Here is a 26,380-nt window from a genome sequence, read left to right on the forward strand (position 1 = left end):
TAAATGTCATATCTTGTTCTTTTAGAAGGAATTTGGTAGATTAAAGCAATTGTTCTTCTCAGTCTTTTTTTAAAAATACATTTATTTATTTAACTTGTATATTTGGCTGCATCAGGTCTTTGTTGTGGCACATGGCATCTTCATTGTGTCATTAAGGATCTTTCAGTTGCAGCCCATGCTTCTCCAGTTTTGGCACATGGGCTTAGTTGTTCTGCAGCATGTGGGATCTTAGTTCCCCAACCAGTGATTGAACATGCATCCCCTGCATTGCAAGGCGGATTCTTAACCACTGGACTACCAGGGAAGTCCCTTCTCAGTCTTTTTTTGTGGCAATATTAATAGAGTGAAAGTTCCTAGAGACAAACAATTGCCTTTATAACTGCAATTTCCAGCACAATTTCTGGTGTGAAATAATTAATAATAACAATAACTAGCATTTAGTAGTATATATTACTTGCTAGTGTTAAAATAAAATGGAAACCAAGCTTGAAAATCCTCCAAGAAAACAAAACCAGTTATGCTACATAAGTGAAACTTTAGATTATTTCATGAACTTAAGCAAAAGCTAACTTAGGCTATTTCTTGTATATACTTTTGATAACAATAGGCAAAACTTATATCATCTTCCAAAACAGTATAAGATAAATATTTTTAACCAAATTCTTGTCATCCGTAAACTTCCACTGTAATAACCAATCATTGTAAATATTTAATGACTTTCTCATTCTTGCTTTATAAACCATCCTGTAACTACATAACTCTGAACTTCTAACCACTTTCAGTTTGAAGTCTCTGTTCATGGATAGCTTCTCCTTCATTCAAAAAAATATTCATAACAAATAAATCTCTCCTTATTTTCTTTTGACAGTTTTTGGTGTCAGAAGTGAGACCTATAGACAATCCCTGATTAGTCAAGAGCCTGGTGAGTAAACAAGCGCCAGTACTAATAGAGTTCATTATGCTCACTATTTTCTCATTGACCGCGGAGTTTCATGGTAAATCTCTCTTGGATCCAAGCATCACTCCCTTTTGTGTTGAGCTCTCCAATTTTATTTTATTATATTATTTATTTATTAATTATTATTATTATTATTAGCTCTTTATTTATTTTTTATTATTATTATTTTTAGCTCTCCAATTTTACTAAGAATTGTTACTGAAACTTTTTGGTAAGTACCTGACTCTATTCAAAAAGTGGGGGGTGGGGAGGAGTAATCCCCTGATTTCAGAACAGCTGTTCAAAAACAGGACCCCTCAGAGTTAAGATGTCCTAGAGAATCTAAGGTGAAGATGGGTTCTACCTGGTCCAAATCACAGACCAAGATCTTGAGACTTTTTGAAAAAATGGGTGAACTCTATGAAGGATAACTGGATTTGCAGTGGCCACTTTGGGGAATCTTTAATTTAGATATAATAGTCTACCTTAGTGACACCCTTAAAAAAAGAATATCCCAAACTTCTCAGAGACAATGGTAGGCAAAAACTTCTAAAAGACAAAACGACACCAAAAATAGCTTCCCTAAAAGAATCCTTACAGCACACAAACAGAAAAATTTTGGTAAAATAAACTCTGGCCATAAGCAGGTAACCTTAATTTATTCCATCTGTCAGAAACAATTTAGATTCAGCTATTTAAAAAAAAAAAATTTTTAAGCTTTATATTATTGTACCTGACGCATGGCTAAAATTTTAAAATGAAAGTTATATGATCTCTGTGTCTATTTATGCATATAGATGCATTATGAAAATTTTTAAAGAGCTCTATTTAATTTACTTAAAGGAAAATAAGCACTTATATAAATTATAGAGACTAACCCACATGTTTTTCAAGTTTGTATAATCTGGAATAAACTTTGCTAAATAAAAGCCAACTTAAATGTGTCGGTTTAATAAACAGGCTTCTTCAGGGTTGTCAATATTAAATATAATGTGAACACACAACCATGTCTACCCAGGTTTAATAGTCAAAGAAGTTTGTGCTATTTCTATGCTATAAGATTTGTCAGCAAGAAAAACAATATAAGATGATTATTAGCAGTTTAATGTTTAAGGCCAAGCATATTTATTAAAAACAAGTAGAGTAAATAGATGTAAGATAAAAATCTATACTAAGTTAAATTAAATGATGGATAGTCATTACCTAGCATAGCTTTTCTAAGCTGCTTCTAAATATGATAATATACTGAAACATTAATTTTTACCTACTTTTGGCTTTTTAATTTTTACAATTGTTTATTTTTTAATTTTTAAAAAAAATTATTATTATTTTATTTTTAGTTATGTTGGATCTTAGTTGCAATACTTGGGACCTTGCTTGTGGCACAAAGGCTCTTCATTGTAGTATGAGGGCTTCTCTCTAGTTGTGGTGTGTGGGCTCAATAGTTGTGGCGTGCAGAATTAATTGCCCTGCAGCACGTGGAATCTTAGTTTCCCAACCAGGGATTGAACTCAAGTCCCCTGCATGGGAGGCTGGTTCTTAACCACTGGACAGCCAGAGAAGTCCCTACTGAGGTTTAGTAATAAACACACCTCTTGAATATTAAAAAATTACACTATAGAAAATATGGACAGGCCAGTTATGAATTTGAATTAAATTGAATCAGTAATTAAAAAATCTCCCAACAAACAAAACTTCAGGACCAGATGGCTTTATAAGTGAATTCTACCAAACATTTAGGAAAAAAGTTAACAGCTGTTCTTCCCAAATTAATCCAAAAAATTGAAGACCAAGGAACACGTCCAAACTCATTCTGTGAGTGAATATCATCAATCTGATACCCAAACCAGAGAAAGATACCACAAAAAAGAAAATTACAGGCCAACATCACTGATGAACATAAATGTGAAAATCCTCATCAAAATATTAGCAAGCTGAATTCAATAGAACATTAAAAGAGTCATATACAATGATCAATGGGGGTTTATTCCAGGGATGGGATGAATCAATCTCATCCTTGAATAGTTCAATATCCACAAAGAAATCAATGTGTTATACCACATTAACATATTGAAGAAAAATATCATCATCTCAATAGATGCAGAAAAACTTTTGACAAAATTCAACATCTAGTTATGATAAAAACTCTCAACAAAGTTGGTATAGAAGTAATGTACCTTAACATAATAAAGGCCATATATGTCAAGCCCACATCTAACATCATACCAGTGAAAAGTTGAAGGCATTTCCTCTAAGATAAGGAACAAGACAAAGATACCCACCCTCACCAATTCTAGTCAACATAGTATTGTAAGCCACAGCAATGAGAAAAGAAAAACAAATAAAAGGAATCAAGATAAGAAAGGAAGAATTAAAACCATCACTGTTTGCAGATGACATGATACTACACTTAGAAAATCCAAAAACCACCATCTAAAAAACCATAATTGATCAATGAATTCAGTAAACTTGCAGGATACAATATACAGAAATCTGTTGCATTTCTGTATATTAACAATGAACCATCAGACAGAGGAATTAAAAAAAAATCCCATGTTCAACTACATCAAAAAGAATAAAGTACCTAGGAATAAATATAACTAAGGAGGTAAAAGATCAGTACTCAGAAAACTATAAAGCACTGATGAAAGAAATTGAAGATGATACAAATAGATGAAAAGATACACTGTGTTCATGAACTGAAAGAATTAATATTGTTGCAATGATCATACTACTCAAGGCCATCTATAGATTCTATGCAATCCCTATCAAAACACCACTGGCATTTTTCATAGAACTAGAAAAAATAATCTGACAATTTGTATGGAAACACAAAAGACCCCCCAACAGCCAAAACAATCTTGAGTAAGAAGGACACAGATGGAAGTATCATGCTTCCTGATTTCACACTGTACTACAAATCTACAGAAATCAAAACAGTATTGTACTGGCACAAAAACATACACATTAGGTTAAATGGAGCATAAGATAAAGTCCAGAAATAAACATTTTTGGTCAGTTAAACTATGACATAGGGGCAAGAATATACAGTGAGGAAAAGATTCTCTTCAATAATCATTGCTGGGAAAATTGAACAGTTACATTTAAAGAAGTAAAATTAGAACATTTTCTCATGCCATATATAAAAATAAACTCAAATTGGATTAAAGACTTCAATGAAAGGCCTGAAAGCATAAAAATTCTAGAATAAAACATAGGTAGTTAAGCTCTCTGACACTGGCCCTCGCAATACTTGTAGGGTTATGTCTCCTCAGGCAAGGGAAACAAAAGCAAACATAAACAAATGAGACTAAATTAAACTAAAAAGGTTTTGCAAAGTGAAGGAAACTATCAACAAAACAAAAGGCCACCTAGTGAATATAAAGATATTTGCAAACAATATATCTGATAAGGGGTTAACAACCAAAATATACAAAGAATTCATACATCTCAACATTAAAAAACAAACAACTTAAAAAATGAGCAGAGGACCAGAATAGATTATTTCCAAAGAAGACACACAGGTGGCCAAGAGGCATGTGAAGAGATGATTGTTTCACTAATCATCAAGGAAATACAAATCAAAACCACGAGATATCAACTCACACCTGTTAGAATGGGGAAAACGGAAGTCATGTGCACTGCTGGTGAGAATGTAAATTGCTGCAGCAACTATGGAAAACAGTATGGAGATTCCTCAAAATATTAAAAATAGAACCACCATATGATCCAGCAATTCCACTCCTAAGTATTTATCTTTAGAAAACAAAAACTAATTTAATAAGATATATACTATACTATATTCAATGCAGCATTACTTATAATAAAGATATGGATGCAACCTAAGCACCCATCAAGAGATGATAATGTGAAATATATTGCAAAATGGAATATTATTTAGCCATTAAAAAGAATGAAATATAGCCATTTGCAACAATATAAATGGGCCTAGAAGGCATGATGCTTAAGTGAGATAAGTCAGACAGAGAAAGACAAATACTATGTAATTTCACTTATATGTGAAATCTAAAAAACAAAACTGCACATAACAAAACAGATATAGCTACAGATATAGAGAACAAACAGATGGCTGTCAGAGGGGAGGGGATGGGGTGAGGAAAAAATAGATGAGGGGGATTAAGAGGCACAAACTTCTAGTTGCAAAATAAATGAGTCATGGGTATGAAATACACAGTGTATAGAATATAATAAAAAACTATAAAATATCTTTATATGGTGAGATCATGTAACTAGATTTATTGTGATTATTACTTTGAAATGTGTAGAAATACTGAATCACTATTGTGTGTAACAGGAACTAATGTAGTGTTGTAGGACAATTATACTTTAAAAACAAAAAACAAATTCATAGAAAGATATCAGATTTGTGATTACCAGAGGCTGGGGGAATTGGATGAAGGCATTAAAAGGTACAAACTTGCAGTTATAGGATAAATAGGTGCTAGGGATGGAATGCACAACACAACAAATACAGCTAACACTGTATGTCACATATAAAAGTTGTTAGGAGAATAATTCCTAAGAGTTCTCATCATGAGAAAAATCTTTTTTTTTCTATTTTATTTTGTATCTATATAAGATGATGGATGTTCACTGAACTTAACTGTATATGTCAATCAAGTCATTATGCAGTATATTTCAAACTTACACAGTGCTGCATGTCAATTATTTCTCAAAAAAACTGTGAGAAAAAGTTGTACTGTAAAAAAACATGTCTCTAAAAGTATGTTTTGTAATTACGTATTCATGAATTTGCTAATCTACTACAGGATGCTGCTATATGACAGTTCAACAGCTGCATGCTTCTGAGTTTCCACTGGAAAATAAAAGTTAATAAAAGTTAAATTTAATAATCAATATATAAAAATAAATACTAGAAACAAAAATGAAAGAAAACAACTTTGTATACAAGGTACGAGACAGAAATGGGATGTATTTTTATACAAAAGGGAAAGCCGATCAGTTGTGTCCAACTCTTTGAAATCCCACTGATGTTGGCTTGCCAGGCTCCTCTGTCCATGGAATTCTCCAGGCCAGAAAACTGGAGTGGGTAGCTGCTTCCTTCTCCAGCGGATCTTCCTGACCAAGGAATCAAACCCAGGTCTCCTGCACTGCAGGTGGATTCTTTACCAATGGAGCCACCAGGGAAGCTCAAAAATACTGGAGTGGGTAGCCTATCCCTTCTCCAGGGGATCTTCCTGACCCAGGAATCGAACTGGGGTCGCCCCATCACAGGTGCATTCTTTACCAACTGAGCTATCAGGGAAGAATATGTAAAGAATATAGGTTGTGTTTTTGTTATGGAAAGAATGGGAGTAATTTTATACAGTAACTTTGTAAAGTAAAATTACTGATTATTCCAAAATGAAAAAAAGGACTAATACAAAGTCTAAGTGAATACAGAAAGTTGCTTGTTTATAAATTTTATGTTAAAAGGTCAAATTTAGCTAAACATAAATAGATTTATTTATAAGGGTTTTTAAAATGAGCTCAGTAATAAACTGATACAAATTGGAGGTTCCCTGCCCCCCGTGTTAAAAAGTTTCTTAGATTACTTGTCTGCTCTTAATATTACAAAAGGTTTTTCTTTACCTTTTGTATAATCTATCTAGAAACTAGAGATTTTGTGTCTTAGCAAAATAATTTCCTATGCTTCATGTTATCTTTATCAGGTCTGTAATTAGTTAGGAAAACTGAACCTTTGCAACATGACAAGAGATAAGGCTTTTGGGCTTTATTTTTTAAAATTATTTATTTACACTAATTTCTGTCTGAATTTTCATACTGTTCATGGGGTTCTCTAATGAGCCTCTTGATGAAAATAAAAGAGGTGAGTGAAAAAGTTGGCTTAAAACTAAGCGTTCAAAAAACTAAGATCAGCCCAGGTTGGATGCATGAGACAAGTGCTCTGACCTGGTGCACTGGGAAGACCCAGAGGGATCAGGTAGAGAGGGAGGTGGGAGGGAGGATTGGGATGGGGAATACATGTAAATCTATGGCTGATTCATGTCAATGTATGACAAAATTGTACTACAATATTGTAAAGTAATTAGCCTCCAACTAATAAAAATAAATGAAAAAAAAAAAAAAACTAAGATCAAGGCATCTTGTCCCATCACTTCATGGCAAGTAGATGGGGAAACAATGGAAACAGTGACAGACTTTATTTTCTTGGGTTCCAAAATCACTGCAGATGATGACTGCAGCCATAAAATTAAAAGATGCTTGCTCCTTGGAAGAAAAGCTAAGATCAACCTAGACAGCATAATCAAAAGCAGAGACATTACTTTGCCGACAAAGGTCCATCTAGTCAAAGCTATGGTTTTTCCAGTAGTCCTGTATGGGATGTGAGAGTTGGACCATAAAGAAGGCTGAGCGCAGAAGAATTGATGCTTTTCAACTGTGGTGTTGGAGAAGACTCATGAGAATCCCTTGGACTGCAAGGAGATCAAACCAGTTAATCCTAAAGGAAACGAATCCTGATTACTCATTATAAGGACTGATGCTGAAGCTGAAGCTCCAATACTTTGGCCACCTGATGCAGAGAGCCAACTCACTGGAAAAGACCCTGATGCTGGGAAAGATTGAAGGCGGGAGGAGAAGGGGACGATAGAGGATCAGACGGTTGGATGGCATCACTGACTCGATGGATATGAGTTTGAGCAAGCTCCAGGAATTGCTGATGGACTTCAGGGAAGCCTGGTGTGCTACAGTCCATGGGTTGCAAAGAGTCGGACACAACTGACTGGACAACAGCAAAATGTCATTAATATGTGTTCCAGAAATTGCATGAAATTCTTAGAAATCTGACACATCCTAGTATAATGTTATCAGTCATCTTAAAATATCGTTTGTCATAGAAATAGCTGAATTTATCTGACAATTTCATCATTTTTTTTAACAGGGAATTCTCATCAGATCTTTAACCATGGCTATTTTTAAGTCTTTTGTCATTCACAGAGAGTTATTGTTCTACTCTCAATTCTTCTCAGAAAGTATTTACAATCAACTGTAGCCCAGAATGCTTTGTCTTTGTGGAGATTCACAGAAAGGACCCTGACAAGTACTCTAGAATATTGCTTTCTGATAACTTTAAGATGACACCAGTAAACTGAGTAAGAATTTCTAGAACTCTAATGGAGAAACTGCTTAATTCATAAAACTGCTAACCCAAGATAAGGGAAAATAAAGTTTAATTCCAAGGAACCAAATGAACTGATGAAAATAACTAACTTTTATGACTTTCCTTGAAACACTGTGGTTCTTTAATGCTTGTTTTCCAGATTTAAAATCTTTTTTTCCCTCTCCTTCTAAGTTATCTAAACCTACAACAATTTGGTATACTTTTGTAAACAAAAAGGAAACATTTTTCTTTTTCTCCTTATCTGATTCCTTCAGAATTAAAACAAATTTTAAAAACCCTGTTATTGAGTATTCCTATTTTCATGGCAATAGACATTTGCACAAATTCAATAAGAATTTGTTCTCCCTGTAATAGGACATAACTGCTAAGTCCTTGGCTTGGCTTCTTAGCATAAAGAGGCTTTTAAAGATGTAACCTGAGTTTCCTTGTTAAGTCAGTTTTAAGTATCTAAAGTTGACTTTAAAATATATATATTTGTTTGTTCGTTTTTGGCTGTGATGGGTCTTAGTTTTTGCACGAGGGATCGTTTGTTGCCACACAGGCTTCAGAGATAGTGGGCTCCGCAGTTGTGGTACATAGGGGCTTATTTGCCCTAGGGCCTGTGGGATCTTAGTTCCTGACCAGGGATCGGATCTGGGTCCACTGTATTGGAAGGTGGATTCTTAACCACTGGACCACCAGAGAAGTCCCTAAAGTTTACTTTATAGAGTCAATAAAGGCCCTTGGATATTACCAAAGCTTTGCTTGGAATATCATATTTGAGAATGCACATAAAATCTATTCTTGCTGTACTTCTGTAAATAACAAATCAAGTTTAAAGAGATTGGACTTATGTTACAAACAAATTACTTACTATGATTATCATTGGTAAAAATGACTATAGAGAGAAAAATTATGTTTAAACAGAAATCTTTGGCATACCCATAATCAAATTCTAGTCCTGCTTATTTTCTTTGGGGTTTTGTTTCTAACTGTAAACTAGACTGGATCCTGAACTCTTATGGTTTTCTCTAACATCTGGCTACAACTCTCCAAATGAATATTTTCAATTTTCTCCCACCCTTCTGACTTGAAATTAAAACTTAAACTGTTCTTTTCCTCAAACCCTACAAGATAAAGCTATAGGTCTTGATATAGACTTCAGAGAATTCACCACAATGGATCATGTACAAACAAAAAAACAACCTTCATACTTCCTTCTATGTAGGCCACTCAGACCTCAGCAGAACACCTGATGACATCATCACTGACATTCAAACTGCAAACCAGGAAAATCTATCAGTTTAAAACTGCCGTCTTCATTCCACCATCTAAAAATCTAGGCTCAGCTCTCCAAATTTTCTTGACTGGCTGCTCTCTAGACTCAACAACTGCATTTATACTTTGTTCCAACTAATCTTTAATCTTTGCCTTTCTTTTGTTTCCATAGTAATACTTATTAAATAACTGATTGCTTACACCATATAAAAGCTTACTTACATGGAAGCTTACCTATCACACTTCTTCCTAAAATAAGGCATCTTCATGTTAATCCCATCCTAAGTAACCATAACAAAGTTCAGTACTATAAGACACTAATGTAATACTGAAAGGCTTATTTCCACCAGGTCCATAAAGCTTTCTGTGGTCTGCTTCTAAAACAAGACAATGCCACATATATTAAAACCTAGAAACTCAGTTTACTGGAAAAGACACCAACAAAAAACTGCACTTAAATCTCACTAGGTGAGACCTTATCCTATGCAAAATCCCTATAATCACAGCAAGAATCTAGACATTGTTTAGCCAGAGTTATTTTAGGCAACTGCATAGCCTTAGACACCCTGACTACCCAAGACGGAGGTGTATGTACTATTATGAGAGAGCAAGATGAGCACAGCCCTTAGCAGGCAGCCGTTGCTGTGCCTCACTACTATGCACCCTGTTACTAGGCAACAGGTCTTGCATAGTCATTGCTCAGTGCCTCAGTGGGCCCTGCCCACAAGTAACTGTCAGTGAGGGACCATTAGGGAAGTGATTTACCCAAGGGTCATTGGTGTGGTGGTCATTAGGTGGAGAGTGAGGTAAAAGGCAGATTCAAGCCTTCTCCTGGAGGCCCTCCAGCTCACTCAGCCTTGGCCCAGCAGGTGAGCTGGAGCGCCCAGGGAACACACTAAGAAATACGTTCTTCTATAGGGCTCTAGAGCCCTTACTAAGGCCCTCCACCAGCCTTGGCCCAGGCCTTGAACCTGGTCTCCCTATGTGGGTGGCTTGAGGAGACTGAGGGCCAGTTGGATTGGGCGCCTGGCTCCCTCAGAGATGACATCTGGGCAGGATGTGGGAACCTGTCCCTGAGAGAGCTGCCAACTGAGATCTGCCTCCTATTAGCCAGGACTGGGCTATTGGAGGGTAAAAGTTATGCCTTGGGACCTTGCCCTTTTTTGTCAAGACACAGAATAACATTCATTTGGTAGAGATTTACAGGAGTGTTGTTACCTGACCATGACCTGACCTCAAGAGCAAAGGATCTTACACAAGAAGTTTGTAACAACTAACCACGCCCCTCCCTCACCTTTTACTTTTAAAGGGGCTTGCTGAAAGCTTTCAGTAACTTTGGGTTTCTTAGGGCATGAACCACCCATCTCCTTATATGAATCTGTAATAAATCTCTGTTTCAAACTCTAGTGTTTTAGTATTAATGCGCCTCACTGGGCACACGGACTTAACAGAATAACTGGTTAAAAAAAAAAAATCCGAAGACTAGATGCCAATCTTTTATCAAACAGGCAACACTTCTGAAACACGGGCTCAATCCCTGGATCAGGAAGATCTCCTGCAAAAGGAAATGCCAACCCACTCTAGTATTCTTGCCTGGAGAATCCCATGTACAGTGGACCCTGGCAGGCTACAGTCCATAGGGTCGCAAAGAGTTGGATATGACTTAGGTGACTTAACACACACATGCTTCTCTTGATTATTTAGTTGGAAATCTCTGCTCTGGAGAATCCTTTTCAATACTTGGCTGTTATTCTCCTGATAGTCATCATATTAGCCTCCTTAATGCAGTGTATCCTCTCTAGAGTTCTAAATGTCTTCAGTGGCTACTCACACATCAAATGTTATCCATTAGTGTTAGACAACTGGAAGAACAAGAAGATCCTACTGCCAGTGTCCAGGGTGACTATGCAACTGCTGGTAAGGGCAACTACAAGACCATTCATCCCAGGGCCTACATTGAAGGAGTAGTGAGAGTAACACTATATTGGTTCACTCTCAGCTTGCTGAGAGAATGACTGAAAGTCGGGGATTTTTTTAAAATAAAATAAATCGAGACCAGGCTTGAAAAAAATCCCTCAAGGTGACCAAACCAGTTAAGTCACATAACCAAAACCAAATCTAGTTTATATCATGAACATAAGTGAAACTTATTTCTTGTAAATGCCTCTGACAATCAACTTAAATCGTCTTCTTAAAATAGCCTAAAGTAAGCATTTTTAACCAATCTCCTACCATCTGTAAACTCCTAATGTCATAAACCATTGCAAAGGTTAAAGAACTTCCTTATGCTCACTTTATAAACCATCCTATAATGACATGCCTATAAAGTATTCATATCAAGTTAAGCTTTCTGCAATTTCTTTTAATACTAGGCAGTTACAGGCCATAGCGTTACCGGGAGGGTAAATTTAACACACTTAAATCCTTAGAAGACTACTTAGTATTAAAAGAAATTGCAGAGAGCTTAACTTGATATGAATATTTCACAGGCATGGAAAATCCCTACGGACAGAGGAGCCTGGCTGGCTACAGTCCATGTGTTCGTAGAGTCAGACACGACCGAGCGACTAAGCACAGCACATAAACCCATGAGATAGGTACTGTTATTATACTAATTTTGTAGATCAATAACTCGGGCACAGTAAGGTTAAGCTACTCTCCCATAGTCATACAGCTGGAGAATGGCAGACCCTGGGAGCTGAACCCAGCAAGCGCAATCAGGGATTTAAGCACTGTGTCAAAGAATCAATAATTACCCCCATCACAGTAACTGGCTGTAACTCTGCTGAAGGCTTTTGAGAGCCCCATCCAGTGTTTTGTTTTATTTTACTAAGGCTTTAGCTCCCGTCAGAGACAGGCCACTGCCAGGAATCGCCTGGGCGAGGAGCTGTCAAGGCTGAGTTCGGACACCTATCGGAGGTCAGAGGGGCAAGCCTGCCGGGCAGCCCACTTGACACGATTGTCCTCAGCCAGGACAGGACAAATCACGAACCCAGGAGCAGAAACAGCCTGTGAACCTCCTCGAGGGGAGGCAGGAAGGGGGCGGGGATGGGGTGCCCTGAGGGCTGGCGGGCGCGGGCTGTGCCGGGGCGGGGCGAGAGGAAGGCGGGCCGGGGCGGACTCACAGATCCAGGAGCTGACTGACCCGCTGGGGGCTGGGCATCGCGGCCGCCCTTCGGAGCCTCTTCCGCGGTCCCCGGGCCGCGGAGATTCAGCCAGAGACCGTCTGTCAACTCCCGCCTCCAGCGCAACGCGTAGTCCCTCGTGACGTCACCCGGCTCTTCCGGTGACCAGGCGCCGGCGCGCTCGCGACTACAGAGGGATGGCGTAGCCCCCTCGGGGCGGAGCCCTGCACGCTGCGCCGGAGCGACAGTGTGATAAACTAGAGAGAAGTCTTGGGCTCTGAGAAGGACTGCGGGAGTTGTCATTCTGCAGTCCCTCCGGCGCGGCTCGGGCGATTTCCCTGGTGGGCTAGCCAGGCGCCGGACCTCTCCAAGACCCCCTGGAACCTCGCGGCTCTGCGCGTGGCCGCTATTACTACATGGGTGCATTCCATGCTGGGCCCAGCATTAGTGGATGCACACCGGAGACCCTCTTAGATACAGAAACCATGACCGTCAAAGGGCGTGTTTTAGGGACTGGAGAGTGACGTTTATCGAGCACTGAACTACCTGCTTTCAATAATTAACCATATTCTGGTCTTCCCTGATGGTACCGTGGATAAGAATCAGCCTGCCAATGCAGGGGACATGGGTTTAATCCTTTGTCGGGGAGGATTCCACAGGCATCAGAGTAACTAGGGCCGTGAGCTGCAACTACTGAAGCCCATTTTACTGGAGCCTGTGCTCCAGTAGAAGAGAAGAGACCACAAGGAAGAGTAGCCTCCTACCCCCTACTGCAACTGGTGAAAGCCTGCGTGCAGCAACGAAGACCCAGCATAACCAAAAATAGTAAAAAATTAACCATATTCCTTTAATCCTGTGAAATTGGAATTTGTTTTTGTTAGTCAAGTTGTGTCCAACTCTTTGCGACCCAATGAACTGCAGCTCGCTAGGCTTCCCTGTCCTTCACCATCTCCCTGTGCTTGCTCAAACTCAGGTCCATTGAATTGATGATGCCATCTAATCATCTCATCCTCTCTCGGCCCCTTCTTCTCCTGCCTTTTATCTTTACCAGCATCAAGGTCTTTTCTAATGAGTTGGCTCTTTGCATCAGGTGGCCAAAGTATTGGAGCTTCAGCTTCAACATCAGTCCTTCCAATGAATAATCAGGATTGATTTCCTTTAGGATTGACTGGTTTGATCTCCTGCTGTCCAAAGGACTCTCAAGAGTCTGAGTCTTTCCCAACACCACAGGTTGAAAGCATCAACTCTTCAGTGCTCAGCCTTCTTTATGGTCCAACTCTCACATCCATACATGATACTAGAAAAACCATAGCTTTGACTTTATGGACATTTGTGGGCAAAGTGATATCTCTGCTTATTAATACCTTTTCTAGGTATGTCATAGCTTTTCTTCCAAGGAGCAAGTGTCTTGTCATTTCATGGCTGCCGTCACCATCCACAGTGATTTTGGAGCCCAACAGAAATCAAACCAGTCAATCCTAAAGGAAATAGCTGTGAACTTTCATTGGAAGGACTGATGCTGAAGCTGAAACTCCAGTATTTTGGCCACCTGATGCAAAGAGCTAACTCATTGGAAAAGGCCTTGATGCTTGGAAAGATAAAAGGCAGGAGAAGGAGGGTACAACAGAGGATGAGATGTTTGAAAGGCATCACCAACTTGATGGACATGAATTTGAGCAAGCTCTGGGAGTTGGTGATGGACAGGGAAGCCTATTGTGCTGCAGTCCATGGGGTCACAAAGAGTCAGATGTGACTGAGCCACTGAACTGAACTGAACTGTTTCCATTTTCCCCCCACCTATTTGCCATGAAGTGATGGGAGTGGATGGCATGATCTTAGTTTTTTGAATGCTGAGTTTAAGCCAGCTTTTTCACCCTCCACTTTCACCTTCATCAGGAGTCTCTAGTTCCTCTTCCTTTTTTTCCATAAGGGTGGTGTCATTTCTGTATCTGAGATTGTTGATATTTCTTCATGCAATTTTGATTCCAGCTTGTGGTTCATCCAGCCGGGCATTTTGCATGGTGTATTCTGTGTCAGTTAAATAAACAGGTTGAGAATATATAGCCTTGATGTACTTCTTTCCCAATTTTGAAACAGTTGTTTCACGTCCAGTTTTAACTGTTGCTTCTTGACCTGCATACAGGTTTCTCAGGAGACAGGTAAGGTGGTCTGGTATTTCCATCTCTTTAAGAGTTTTCCACAGTTTGTTGTGATCCACAGAGTTAAAGGCTTTAGCATAGTCAGTGAAGCAGAAGTGGATGTTTTATGATCCCACAGGTGTTGGCAATTTGATCTCTGATTCCTCTGCCTTTTCTAAATCTAAATTGTACATCTGGAAGTTCTCGGTTCACATACTGTTGAAGCCTGGCTTGAAGGATTTTCATCATAATCTTTCTAGCATGTGAAATGAATGCAATTGTGTCGTAGTTTGTACAATTTTGGCATTGCCCTTCTTTGGGATTTAAATGAAAATTGACCTTTTCCAGTCCTGTGGCCATTGCTGAGTTTTCCAAATTTGCTGGCATATTGAGTGCAGCACTTTCACAGCATCATCTTTTAGGATTTGAAATAGCTCAGCTGGAATTCTATCACCTCCACTAGCTTTGTTCATAGTGATGCTTCTTAAGGCCCACTTGACTTTGCACCCCATGATGTCTGGGTCTAGCTGAGTGATCACACCATCATGGTTATCTGCATCATTAAGATCTTTTTTGTATAGTTCTGTGTATTCTTGTCACCTCTTCTTAATATGTTCTGCTTCTGTTAGGTCCATACCGTTTCTGTCCTTTATTGTGCCCATCTTTGCAGAAATGTTCCCTTGGTAATTGGAATTATTTAGCTTTATTTTACAGATGAGAACAGTATGTGACTACAAAAAGCTCAGTAAGAGTTTCATCATAGAGGGGTCTTGTGTTCAAATCAGGAAGAATTTTAAAGAAGGGGAAACTTTCACCTGGTGAAATTCTCTCTACTTGATTATACTGCAGAATACTTGCTACTCTTTGATGCTTTTTAATTCTCCTTTGTAAATTAATTTGTCATTTATATGTCTTCCTTTGCAGACTTTTGAAAGTTGGAACACAGTATTGTTCATTTCTTCAAGATGCTGCTAATTCAATCACCACACTTTTACCAGTGCTGAAGAAGGGCAAGAATTGTGCTGGGTGCTGAGGATTCAGTGGTGAACACTTGAACCAGACAAATAAAAAAGGGCAATCAAAGCAACTGTTAAATGTGAAAATGGAGTTAGTTCTGTTGAAACACCATGGAGGGGTGGGAGAGGAGAGCAGATCAGAGAGAAAAACAGTCTGTTAGGGACTGAAAATAGTTTGGGTTTGCTACAATGGAAAGTGGCGAGAGGCAAGTATAGAGGAGGAAATAGGCAAACTTTTTCTATGAAGGGTAAGATATTAATAGTACATATTTTCATTTTTGTGGGACATTCTTTGTCACTGAATCGAACTGAGCTCTTGCTCATCCTACCTGAAGCCAAGCCAATCTACTGACAGTGGACTGTGGTGAGAGAAAGTACAAGGCTCCAAGCAAGGAAAACAGGCAGCTGATGTGCCAAACATCAGAATTTTCTTCATGGCTTTCAGGCAAGATTTCTTAAAGACAACCCTGGGGGTGAGGGTGGGCTTCCCAGGTGGCTCAGTGATAATCTGCCAGCCAATGCTGCAGACATGAGTTTGATCCCTGGGTTGGGGAGATCCCTGGAGAAGGAAATGGTAATCCACTACAGTATTCTTACCTGGGAAATCCCATGGACAGAGTAGCCTAGTGGGCTAAAGTCCATGGAGTCGCAAAAGAGTCAGACACAATTGGTGACTAAACAACAATAAAGGATGAGGGCAGCAGGTGTGTGATCAGCTTGAGGAAATTTTTTCTGATTGGTCAGTGGTGAGGTAACAGGATGACTGATGTTTGGGGAATCTTAATTGTAGGGGAGGGATTGGTTTTATTTTATTTAAACAACATTATGTTATTTGTTTGACCTTGTGAGATATAAAACTTATTCGACCCCATGGTGTTGGCCAGACCTCCAGGGGCTCAAGAGTTCCCAGACCGACTCCCTTTCTTATCTAAAGTGCCTTCTGACTTGCTGAGCTTGCAGGCAGGCACATAATCCCGGCAGTGTCCAGGCAGGTCAGAGGCCTGCTCTCCTACTTCTGAAGGCAGAACACGACTTCCTCCATTTTAATTTCCTAACAGTCAGCCTCAAGATTGTTTAGGCTGTAGAGCACAGAAATAAAGCAGATAAAATGAGCAGTCTTCTTAATTCTATAAATCAAATGTTAATAGCAGTTCTAAATAGTCAATAGAAACAAATGATCAAAGAAACAAGTATGGGTTAAACAATGCAGAAAACAATTTTTGAGCAGTAGGGGATTTAGTAAAGGAAAAAATCCCATGAATGAGAAGTTTGTTTTTGTACATCAACTCCTGCATCTATTAACTTATTTGCAGCAATAGTAATAATAACAGAATGTTCTGTCAAGGTACAATTATGTTTATCTATGAAATTTTGTGACTCTGATTCCTTGAAAAATCTTACTTAAGGGGAAGCTAATATTGGGAATAGAAAGAGTAGGGAATAACATATAAGTCCACAATACCTGAGTTCTCCTGGGGGAGTAAGAGAAAATAAATAGGTGAATCCCTTCCAATATAAGTGCTTCCCCTGGTAGCTCAGATGGTAAAGAATCCACCTGCAATGCAGAAGACCTGGGTTTGATCCCTGACTCAGGAAGATTCCCTGGAGAAGGGAATGGCTACCTGCTCCAGTATTGTAACCTGAGAAATCTCATAGAGGAGTGTGGAGGGCTATAGTCCATGGGGTGTCAGAAAAAGTTGGACGTGACTGAGCAACTAACACTTTCACACTACTATCACTTCCAATATAAATGATCAACATGTGTTAGGCATCTGAGAAAAGGGGTTCCTAACTGATATGTAAAAGTAATTTCTATATCATTGGTTATGATACATACAAATTGAGGGGCTATTTCAAAAACATAGGATTTAGGGAAGACAGCCCATTCACAGTAGTTGATGGAGTTCTCTAATAAGCACGGATCCCAAATGTGAAAAGTTGGTCCACATAGCAGTCCCTCAGTAGCCTTGTTACAGTCTATCAGTAAGTGAGTGCGATTATTAACATCCAAATAATTTCCAGTGAAATGAGGTAGCCAGTGTTCTCCAAAAAGGATAGGTAAAACTGGCACATTAAACTCACATTGACTAAACCATAATGGTGTAGAGTTCCTTGGCCTCAGGTGTCAGTGCATTTGGTAATGCCTTCAGGGATAAATACCCAATGATTTTTAGGAACAATTCTCTAAATAATTTTTCCACTCATATGCATTAGTAGACATTAAAATTCCTTGGGCCTTATCCTTTTGAGCAAGGTAATATAACAGGTGCATAGAACAATCCAATCAAACATGTCAGTCAAGGATTTAGTTTGCTATAGCTGAAATATTACTGAGTCATTAAAACAACTGTAAAAAGTCTTTGTAGTAAGTTAAAAGTTAAGTTCATGTGGTTTTAATGTTATAGGCATCCACTTAGCATTAATGGTCAAGGCTTGAGCTATGTCTTGACCAATGCTGTGTAATCTAGCAAACATAAATTTTGTCCTTAGAAAGTCAAAGTTAAGAAAGACAAGCTTACTTGCTGGGCAGGAAAAGTTATCCTGAGTTCAGGTCCAGCTCATGTTTCTCCAGCTAAAGATCCTTGAAGGTGGAGGTGCAAATGACAGTCTGCATTGCAGTCAGGTTTCTAAGAATAATCTATTTGTGAGAATTAACAGTGGGTTAATGGCACATATTTCCATCTTTCCTGTCCAAGGATCATCACTAATACAGTGTTATCCTTTCCCTGTATAATCACATCAGCAGGTATAGGAGGACTGTTAGGCTGCTTCACCCAAACTTTAGCTCCAATTACATGTATTTCATTTGTGGGCCCAAACCCTCTATCACCTCTGTTAGTACTGTAGGAGAATTTCCTTTTTGTACTTTTCCAATTACATCAGAAAAATCAGCAATTTGGCAATTTTATTATGTTTATTAACAAATAGATCATCTTTTCCTTCAGTTTGTAAAACTGCTAAGATTTCTCCTTGGTAATCTGGATCTATAACTCCCCTATGGACACAGATCCCTCTTGGCTACACTGGAACACTCTTTGATTAATCCAAAGTGTCTGGGAGGCATTTTAATTACAATACTAGTTGAAATAGCACATGTCAATCTTTCAGTAAGTCTGTGTTCAGATATAGAGTACAAATCCTGTCCAGTGGCCTCAGGAGTAGCTCGGAAAGGAGCTAATTCTCCTGGGCTAATTTTCCAATTTGTTGTTGTTTAGTCTCTCAGTTTTAGTGTCTGGCTCCTTTGCAACCCTGGGGACTGTAGCCTGCCAGGTTCCTCTGTTCATAGGATTTCTCAGACAAGAATACTGAAGTGGGTTGTCATTTCCTTTTCCAAATTTCCCAATACTCAGTTTTTCCAGGAAAGAAGTGTATTTTATGAATTTGTAAATTTGGAATAATCATCCTCATCAAAGGAGTTTCTGATTCTCCTCATGCTCATGCTCAATTGCTAAGTCATGTCTGACTCTTTTGCAGCCTCATGGACTGTAGCCTTCCAGGCACCTCCTGTCCATGGGATTTCTGGAGTGGGCAAGAATACTGGAGTGGGTTGCCATTTCCTTCTCCAGGGGATCTTCCTGACCCAGGGACTGAACTCGTGTCTTCTGCATTAGTAGGCAGGTTCTTTACCAAAGAGCCACCTGTTCTCCAGTTTTTATAAAAGCCCTCTCCAAGTTTAACGAATCACTGTATAAGCAGACCATTCCTTCCTTAAATCAAACCAGCAGCTTGCAGATAATACGGAATATGAAAAATCTGTTGTATGTTATGTTCCTGGGCAAACTCATGCATTAACTTACCTTTAAAATGTAACCCATTGTCACTCTCAAATTGAAATGGAACACCATAATATAAATTATCTCCAATGTTTTAATAGTTTTAGCCTAATTGGCTTTCCTGAAGAGAATGACCACTAAATATCCAGAATAGGTGTCCACAGCAGTACACATGTGTTGACATCCTTTATCTCAAATTAATGGATCCAGTATAATCAATTTGCCATATTTGCCCACATGCCAATTGTCCTTTGATAGGTGTGGCAAGCTTCTATGCTTAACATGTTGACAAATTGGACATTGTAAAACAGCAGGTTTAATGAGATTGATAGTTAAAGAAATACCTTGATCCTGAGCCCACCTGTATCTTGCTTTTTTTCCCCCCAGATGGCCACATTTTTTGGCGTGCCCATAAAGTCAAATCTTTTAAGTCGCCAGAGTCTCAGTCAACTTCTACTGTTTGGATTTGGGCTTATTCATCTATAATAGAGTTATACCATTGTTCCATAGATTTGGAATACTGTGAGCTTCTACATTGAAGACTGAAACATTAGAGATTTGAACAGGTTCCCAAATGTTGGACCTTAATTCCTTTCCCCATAATTCCTTGCAATGAATTTACATTATTCTTTACCCACATGGAAAGCTAAGTGGCCAATCCATTGGCTACTGAATAAGAATCTGTATAAATTTGACATTCTGTTAATGTTTTAGAACCTGATATATTACATATAGTTGAGCAAATTGACTCCTCTTAGTATAACTCTTTTCACCTCTGGAAGTTTCCCTGTCCCAGAGACCTAAAGGCTCTCTTTCGCCTTGTTGTTTTTGCCATAAGCTCCAATTAGCATATAATTCATTGTAAGATACATGTAATTTTATGTCCCCTGGTTGTAGTTCATGATTTCCATCCAAAGATAGTTTACTGAGTTAAGCTTTAGAATAGTTCAATTAAAACTTTTGGCCATAAAACATAACAGCAAGTAACTATTGGTGAGTGAGTCTTGGTCAACATAGATCTCAATGAACAAAACTAGAAACTTTCCATTCAATGAAACAAAAAATTTTGTGAGGGCATTAACCTTGAAGCCAGGGAAGGTTTGATACCATCAAATTAAAAAACAAAAAAAATGAAGTTTGCCAGAGAGCCAGAAAAAGTCCAGCAGCTATCTTAGATTTCCCACAGCCCTGACTGTTGATCTACAGCTATTGCTTATCCATTCAAAATTCCTTGATTTCGGAGTAGACCGTTGCCATGTCCTAAGGACATGAAACTGAAAGTGAAAATGTTAATAGCGCTGCCGTGTCTGACTCTTTGCAACTTCATGGACTGTAGCCCGCCAGCCTCCTCTGTCCATGGAATTCTCTAGGCAAGAATTCTGGAGTGGGTAGGCATTACCTTCTCCAGGGGATCTTCCTGACCCAGGGATCAAACTCAGGTCTTCTGCACTGAAGGAAGATTCTTTACCATTTGAGCTGCCAGGGAAAGTCTGACAATGAGGTGTTAATTTTTTGTAGAAACAGAATGAGCTTTATTTATGTGTGCTACAAACTTCATAGATCATTGTGAAATAATATTTATTTACTTTAACAAAGTAACAAAAGCTTTTAAAAACATGTAGAAATTATTTAAAGACAGAGAAATTCACCTAATGTGTTATCAAATGCTGCATGCCAAGAAAACTTTGTTGCCTTAACAGAGAAAACCAAATTCCAGTCTGATAGTAGCTTACTGGTAATAAAAATATTTGTTTATCTGGTTAATTTTAATTTAATCTTAGAAAGTCCTTTCTATAAATCTTGAAGAGGCAGTATTTTTGCAAGGCATCAGGGTGAAACCATAACTCTCTATAATAACAAAAAGACTTAAAAAAACACTTTTAAAATCTGATTACAATGCAATTGACAAAGTAACTTGGTTACTACTGTGACATGTAACACTTTAGTATAGTAACTAGAGTTATGATTGATAAAATTTTACCAGAACATATCAAATCTTTATTATTTCTATTTACTTTCTAGAATATCTATATTAGTAACTTTTATCATATAATATAACCTGAGAAGATTTATTAGTTATTTTATAGTACTTCCCATATACTTTAACATACCAAATGAAATTAATTGATTAGTATCTTTCTTTGGGATGCCCCAGGAATCCTCTGAAGCACCCCAAAGTGGTTAGAAGTCAGAAGAATTTCATTACAATTTGATTTTAGGAAGAGTTATTTAAGAAGGTTATATTTGATCAAAAATATCAAAGGGTTAAGAACACTCAGTCAGGTAAAATCACAAGTCACTATGAAACAATAGTTATTCACTCAGCCAAAGTAACAATAAAAGTTTTCAAAGCAAATACAGAACAGACCACTTAAGAGGTAAAGAAACAGAATCTGTTATCAAAGGAAGCTCAACATCCCAAGAAAACTTGTACCATGAATAAAACTCTTTTCCTGGGTCCACTTTCCACAAACCTTTCTTTTACTTTCTGTACCCATAACTTTATTTTCCCATTGAAAAATAGACACATGTAAGTCAGACCTACTTCTGTTTCCCTTAACATAATGCAGTTCCATTCATCATACCTTCTTTTCTAAAAACACATATCCCACTTTCCTTAAGTAACCATAAACTGTCCTTTATATTAGCACTCAGTAGATTGGTGAACATAAACATCAGTGATAATTTCTAAAAATATTTACTTTCTTATAGAGAACAACTCAGGATGATCCCAAACATACTCACTATTAGTTTTAAACTTTTTGTTTCTCCATAAAAGGAAACTAGTGTTTATTAATTAATATTTTAGCATCTTATTTGCAAGTGGCCTAGTTATTTAATAAACTTGCATCATTTAACTTAATTTACCAAAATCCTAGAATTTCAATTTACCAAAATCTGGAAAAACAATTTTAGGTAGATATTCCTAAAGCCCAATTATTCTTAGTAGAGTTTAACCTAAAAGCTCTTATCTCATTTACATTTTCTTTCCTTAAAAGTTTCTTCACATTGAGTTACTTTCTGACAAATTTGTAACAGATATAATAAGATTTTATTTAAATTATATTAAACATAGGCACAGTGAAAGTATTACACTTAATATCAATGACTACGAAGACTTGTCTCAGTTCAGTTCAGTTGCTCAGTCCTGTCTGACTCTTTGCGACCCCATGGACTGCAGCATACTAGGCTTCCCTGTCCATCACCAACTCCTGGAGCTTGCTCAAATTTATGTTGGTTGAGTCAGTGATGCCATCCTACCATCTCATTCTCTCTCATCCCCTTCTCCTCCTGCTTTCAATCTTTCCCAGCATCAAGGTCTTTTCCAATGAGTCAGTTCTTTGCATCAGGTGGCCAAAGTGTTGGAGCTTCAGCTACAGCGTCAGTCCCTCCAATGAATATTCAGAACTGATTTCCTTTAGGATTGACTGGTTTTATCTCCTTGCTGTCCAAAAGATTCTCAAGAGTCTTCTTCAACACCACATTTCAAAAGGATCAGTTCTTTGGCACTCAGCTTTCTTTATGGTCCCACTCTCACATCCATACATGACTACGGGGAAAACTGTAGCTTTGACTAGATGGACTTTTGTCAGCAAAGTAATGTCTCTGCTTTTTAATTTTCTCTCTAGGTTGGCCACAGCTTTTCTTCCAAGGAGCAAGCATCTTTTAATTTCACATTACTGTCACCATTCACAGTGATTTTGGAGCCCAGGAAAATAAAGTCTGTCACTGTTTTCATAGTTTCTCCATCTATTTGCCATGCTATGGTGGGACCAGATGCCATGATCTTAGTTTTTTGAATGTTGAGTTTTAAGCCAACTTTTTCACTGTCCTCTTCACCTCATCAAGAGACTCTTTAGTTCCTCTTTACTTTCTTCCATAAGGAGGATGTCATCTACATATCTGAGGTTATTGATCTTTCTCCCAGCAATCTTGATTCCAGCTTGTGATTCATCCAGCCTGGAATTTCACATGATGTACTCTGCATAGAAGTTAAATAAGCAGAGTGACAATATAAAGCCTTGACATACTTCTTTCCCAGTTTGGAACCAGTCCATTGTTCCATGTGTGGTTCTAACTGTTGCTTCTTGACCTGCATACAGATTTCTCAGGAGGCAAGTAAGGTGGTCTGGTATTCCCATCTCTTGAAGAATTTTCCACAGTTTATTGTGATCCACACAGTCAAAGGTTTTGGCATAGTCAATAAAGCAGAAATAGATGTTTTTCTGGAACTCTCTTGCTTTTTCTATGAGCCAATAGATGTTGGCAATTTGATCTCTGCTTCCTTTGCCTTTTCTAAATGTAGCTTGAACATCTGGAAGTTCTCAGTTCGTGTAGTGTTGAAGCCTAGCATAGAGAATTTTGAGCATTACTTTTCTGGTGTGTGAGATGAGTGCAATTGTGCGGTAGTTTGAACATTCTTTGGCATTGACTTTCTTTGGGATTGGGATGAAAACTGACTTTTTCCAGTCCTGTGGCCCCTGCTGAGTTTTCCAAATTTGATGACCTAATGAGTACGGCACCTTCACATCATGTCTATGTTAATTACATGAACAATCATAATGCCAGCTGTTAATTTAAGACTAAATATTTCCCAGTGAACCTGAAATTCATTTAGCTTAGTTCTTTTGTATTTATAATTGTTTGATTTGTAAGCAATTACTTTTATTTAAGGAATTAAATAGAGTTCATTTACAAATTACCCTTAGCAATATTTCCAAAGATAACAATACATACTGAGACATATACATATATCCAGACAGATGGAGATTTCATAGTTTCTGTTTGAGAGTTAAAATATCTCTTGGTCTCTTTGCTTTTTCTCCCATCATTTTCCAAGAATGAACTTTCTTTTGTTAACCTTACCATACCACTTTTGACACTTACCTTGTGCAAACTTTACACCAGCTTTTTTCAGTTACACACTAGAAAGTGGAGATTTGGTCAGCTAAAATGTAATTTTGACATTCTAAGATAAACAATCATACTTGCAAATCACATTACTTTCTCTCCAATTTTAATTTTTCTTCAACCAATTTTAATCATGTACCTCATGGTAGGCAGGGAGGAGGATCCAGCCTCTCCAACCCAGCGTGGTACATTTTTTTTTCCTTTCTCAATTGGCACAGCTGCAAACATTCAATAACTTCTAAAGATTCAGCCTGCCTTAATCTAGGGTCTTAAGCAGTAAGCAAATCATCCCATCTGGGAATAAAAACTTGATTAGTATTAACCTCTTATTTATTTTTTCATTTTTTAAAAAAGTAGCATTTGGTTTCATGAATCTGGCTCACAGCACCAATTTAGTTTTGCCAAAAGTTTTAGTTTATTTTAGGTTTAAAGGATTCCTTAACAAAAGAAACCACTCATTACACAAAAATAAATGATTTCAACTTTTAATAGAGGATTATTTAACCTAATTTCAATACATGGTCCTTAGAAGAAAAAAAGATATAGAAAAAAAATAGAGAGAAGTAACAGGTCATGGTGGAGAGGTGTGACAGAATGTGGCCCACTGGAAAAGAGAATAGCAAACCACTTCAGTATTCTTGCCTTGAGAACCCCATGAACAGTATCAAAGGGAAAAAAGATAGGACACTGAAAGATGAACTCCATAGGCCAGTAGGTGACCAATATACTACTGGACATCAGTGGAGAAATAACTCCAGAAAGAAAGAAGGGATGGAGTCAAAGCAAAAACAACACCCAGTTGTGGATGTGACTGGTGATAGAAGCAAGGTCCAATGCTGTAAAGAGCAATGTTTCATAGGAACCTGGAATGTTAGGTCCATGAATCAAGGCAAATTGGAAGTGGTCAGACAGGAGATGGCAAGAGTAAATGTTGACATTCTAGGAATCAGCGAACTAAAATGGAATGGAATGGGTGAATTTGACTCAAATGACCATTATATCTATTACTGTGGGCAAGAATCCCTTAGAAGAAATGGAGTAGCCATCATAGTCAACAAAAGAGTCCGAAACGCAGTACTTGGATGCAATCTCAAAAATGACAGAATCATCTCTGTTTGTTGCCAAGGCAAACCATTCAATATCATGGTAATCCAAGTCTATGCTCTGACCAGTAATGCTGAAGAAACTGAAGTTGAACAGTTCTATGAAGACCTACAAGACCTTTTAGAACTAACACCCAAAAGAGATATCCTTTTCTTTATAGGAACTGGAATGCATAAGTAGGAAGTCAAGAAACGCCTGGAGCAATGGGCAAATTTGGCCTTGGATTACAGAATGAAGCAGGGCAAAGGCTGATACAGTTTGCCAAGAGAACGCACTGGTCATAGCAAACACCCTCTTCCAACAACACAAGAGAAGACTCTACACATGGACATAACCAGATGGTCAACATCGAAATCAGATTGATTATATTATTTGCAGCCAAAGATGGAGAAGCTCTATACAGTCAGAAAAAACAAGACCAGGAGCTGACTGTGGCTCAGTTCATGAACTCCTTATTGCCAAATTCAGACTTAAATTGAAGAAAGTGGGGGAAACCACTAAACCATTCAGGTATGACCTAAATCAAATCCCTTATGACTATACAGTGGAAGTGAGAAATAGATTTAAGGGACTAGATCTGATAGACAGAGTGCCTGATGAACTATGGGTGGAGGTTCATGACATTGTACAGGAGACAGGGATCAAGACCATCCCCAAGAAAAAGAAATGCAAAAAAGCAAAATGGCTGTCTGAGGAGGCCTTACAAATAGCTGTGAAAAAAAAGAGAAGCAAAAACCAAAGGAGAAAAGGAAAGATATATCCACTTGAATGCAGATTTCCAAAGAATTGGAAGGAGAGATAAGAAAGCCTTACTCAGAGGTCAATGCAAAGAAATGAAGGAAAACAATAGAATGGAAAAGCCTAAAGATTTCTTCAAGAAAATTGGACATACCAAGCAAACATTTCATGCAAAGATGGACACAATAAAGAACAGAAATAGTATGGATCTCACAG

General features: G+C 38.1%; 1 protein-coding gene and 1 long non-coding RNA gene across 3 annotated transcripts in view; one reads left to right on the forward strand and one right to left on the reverse strand.

Annotated features, from left to right (window-relative positions):
• The window catches only part of AMN1 (antagonist of mitotic exit network 1 homolog), a 77,821-nt gene extending 65,203 nt beyond the window's left edge, over positions 1-12,618 (reverse strand). Inside the window, exon 1 of one of the 2 annotated variants that reach the window (XM_070453898.1) lies at positions 12,485-12,618. In XM_070453898.1, coding sequence (XP_070309999.1) covers positions 12,485-12,522 — 38 coding nt within the window. In that variant the 5' untranslated portion in view covers positions 12,523-12,618. The remainder of the gene's footprint in view (positions 1-12,484) is intronic. The other variant, XM_070453899.1, reaches the window with a different exon arrangement.
• Positions 12,619-12,662: 44 nt separating this feature from the next.
• On the forward strand, positions 12,663-15,717 carry LOC139030622 (uncharacterized). The gene is made up of 2 exons (XR_011483014.1): positions 12,663-13,309; positions 15,547-15,717. It is a non-coding gene; the product is annotated as an uncharacterized lncRNA (long non-coding RNA).
• The last annotated feature ends 10,663 nt before the right edge of the window (positions 15,718-26,380 follow it).

Source organism: Odocoileus virginianus, chromosome 23 (assembly GCF_023699985.2).
Source record: "Odocoileus virginianus isolate 20LAN1187 ecotype Illinois chromosome 23, Ovbor_1.2, whole genome shotgun sequence".
Lineage (NCBI taxonomy): Eukaryota > Metazoa > Chordata > Mammalia > Artiodactyla > Cervidae > Odocoileus > Odocoileus virginianus.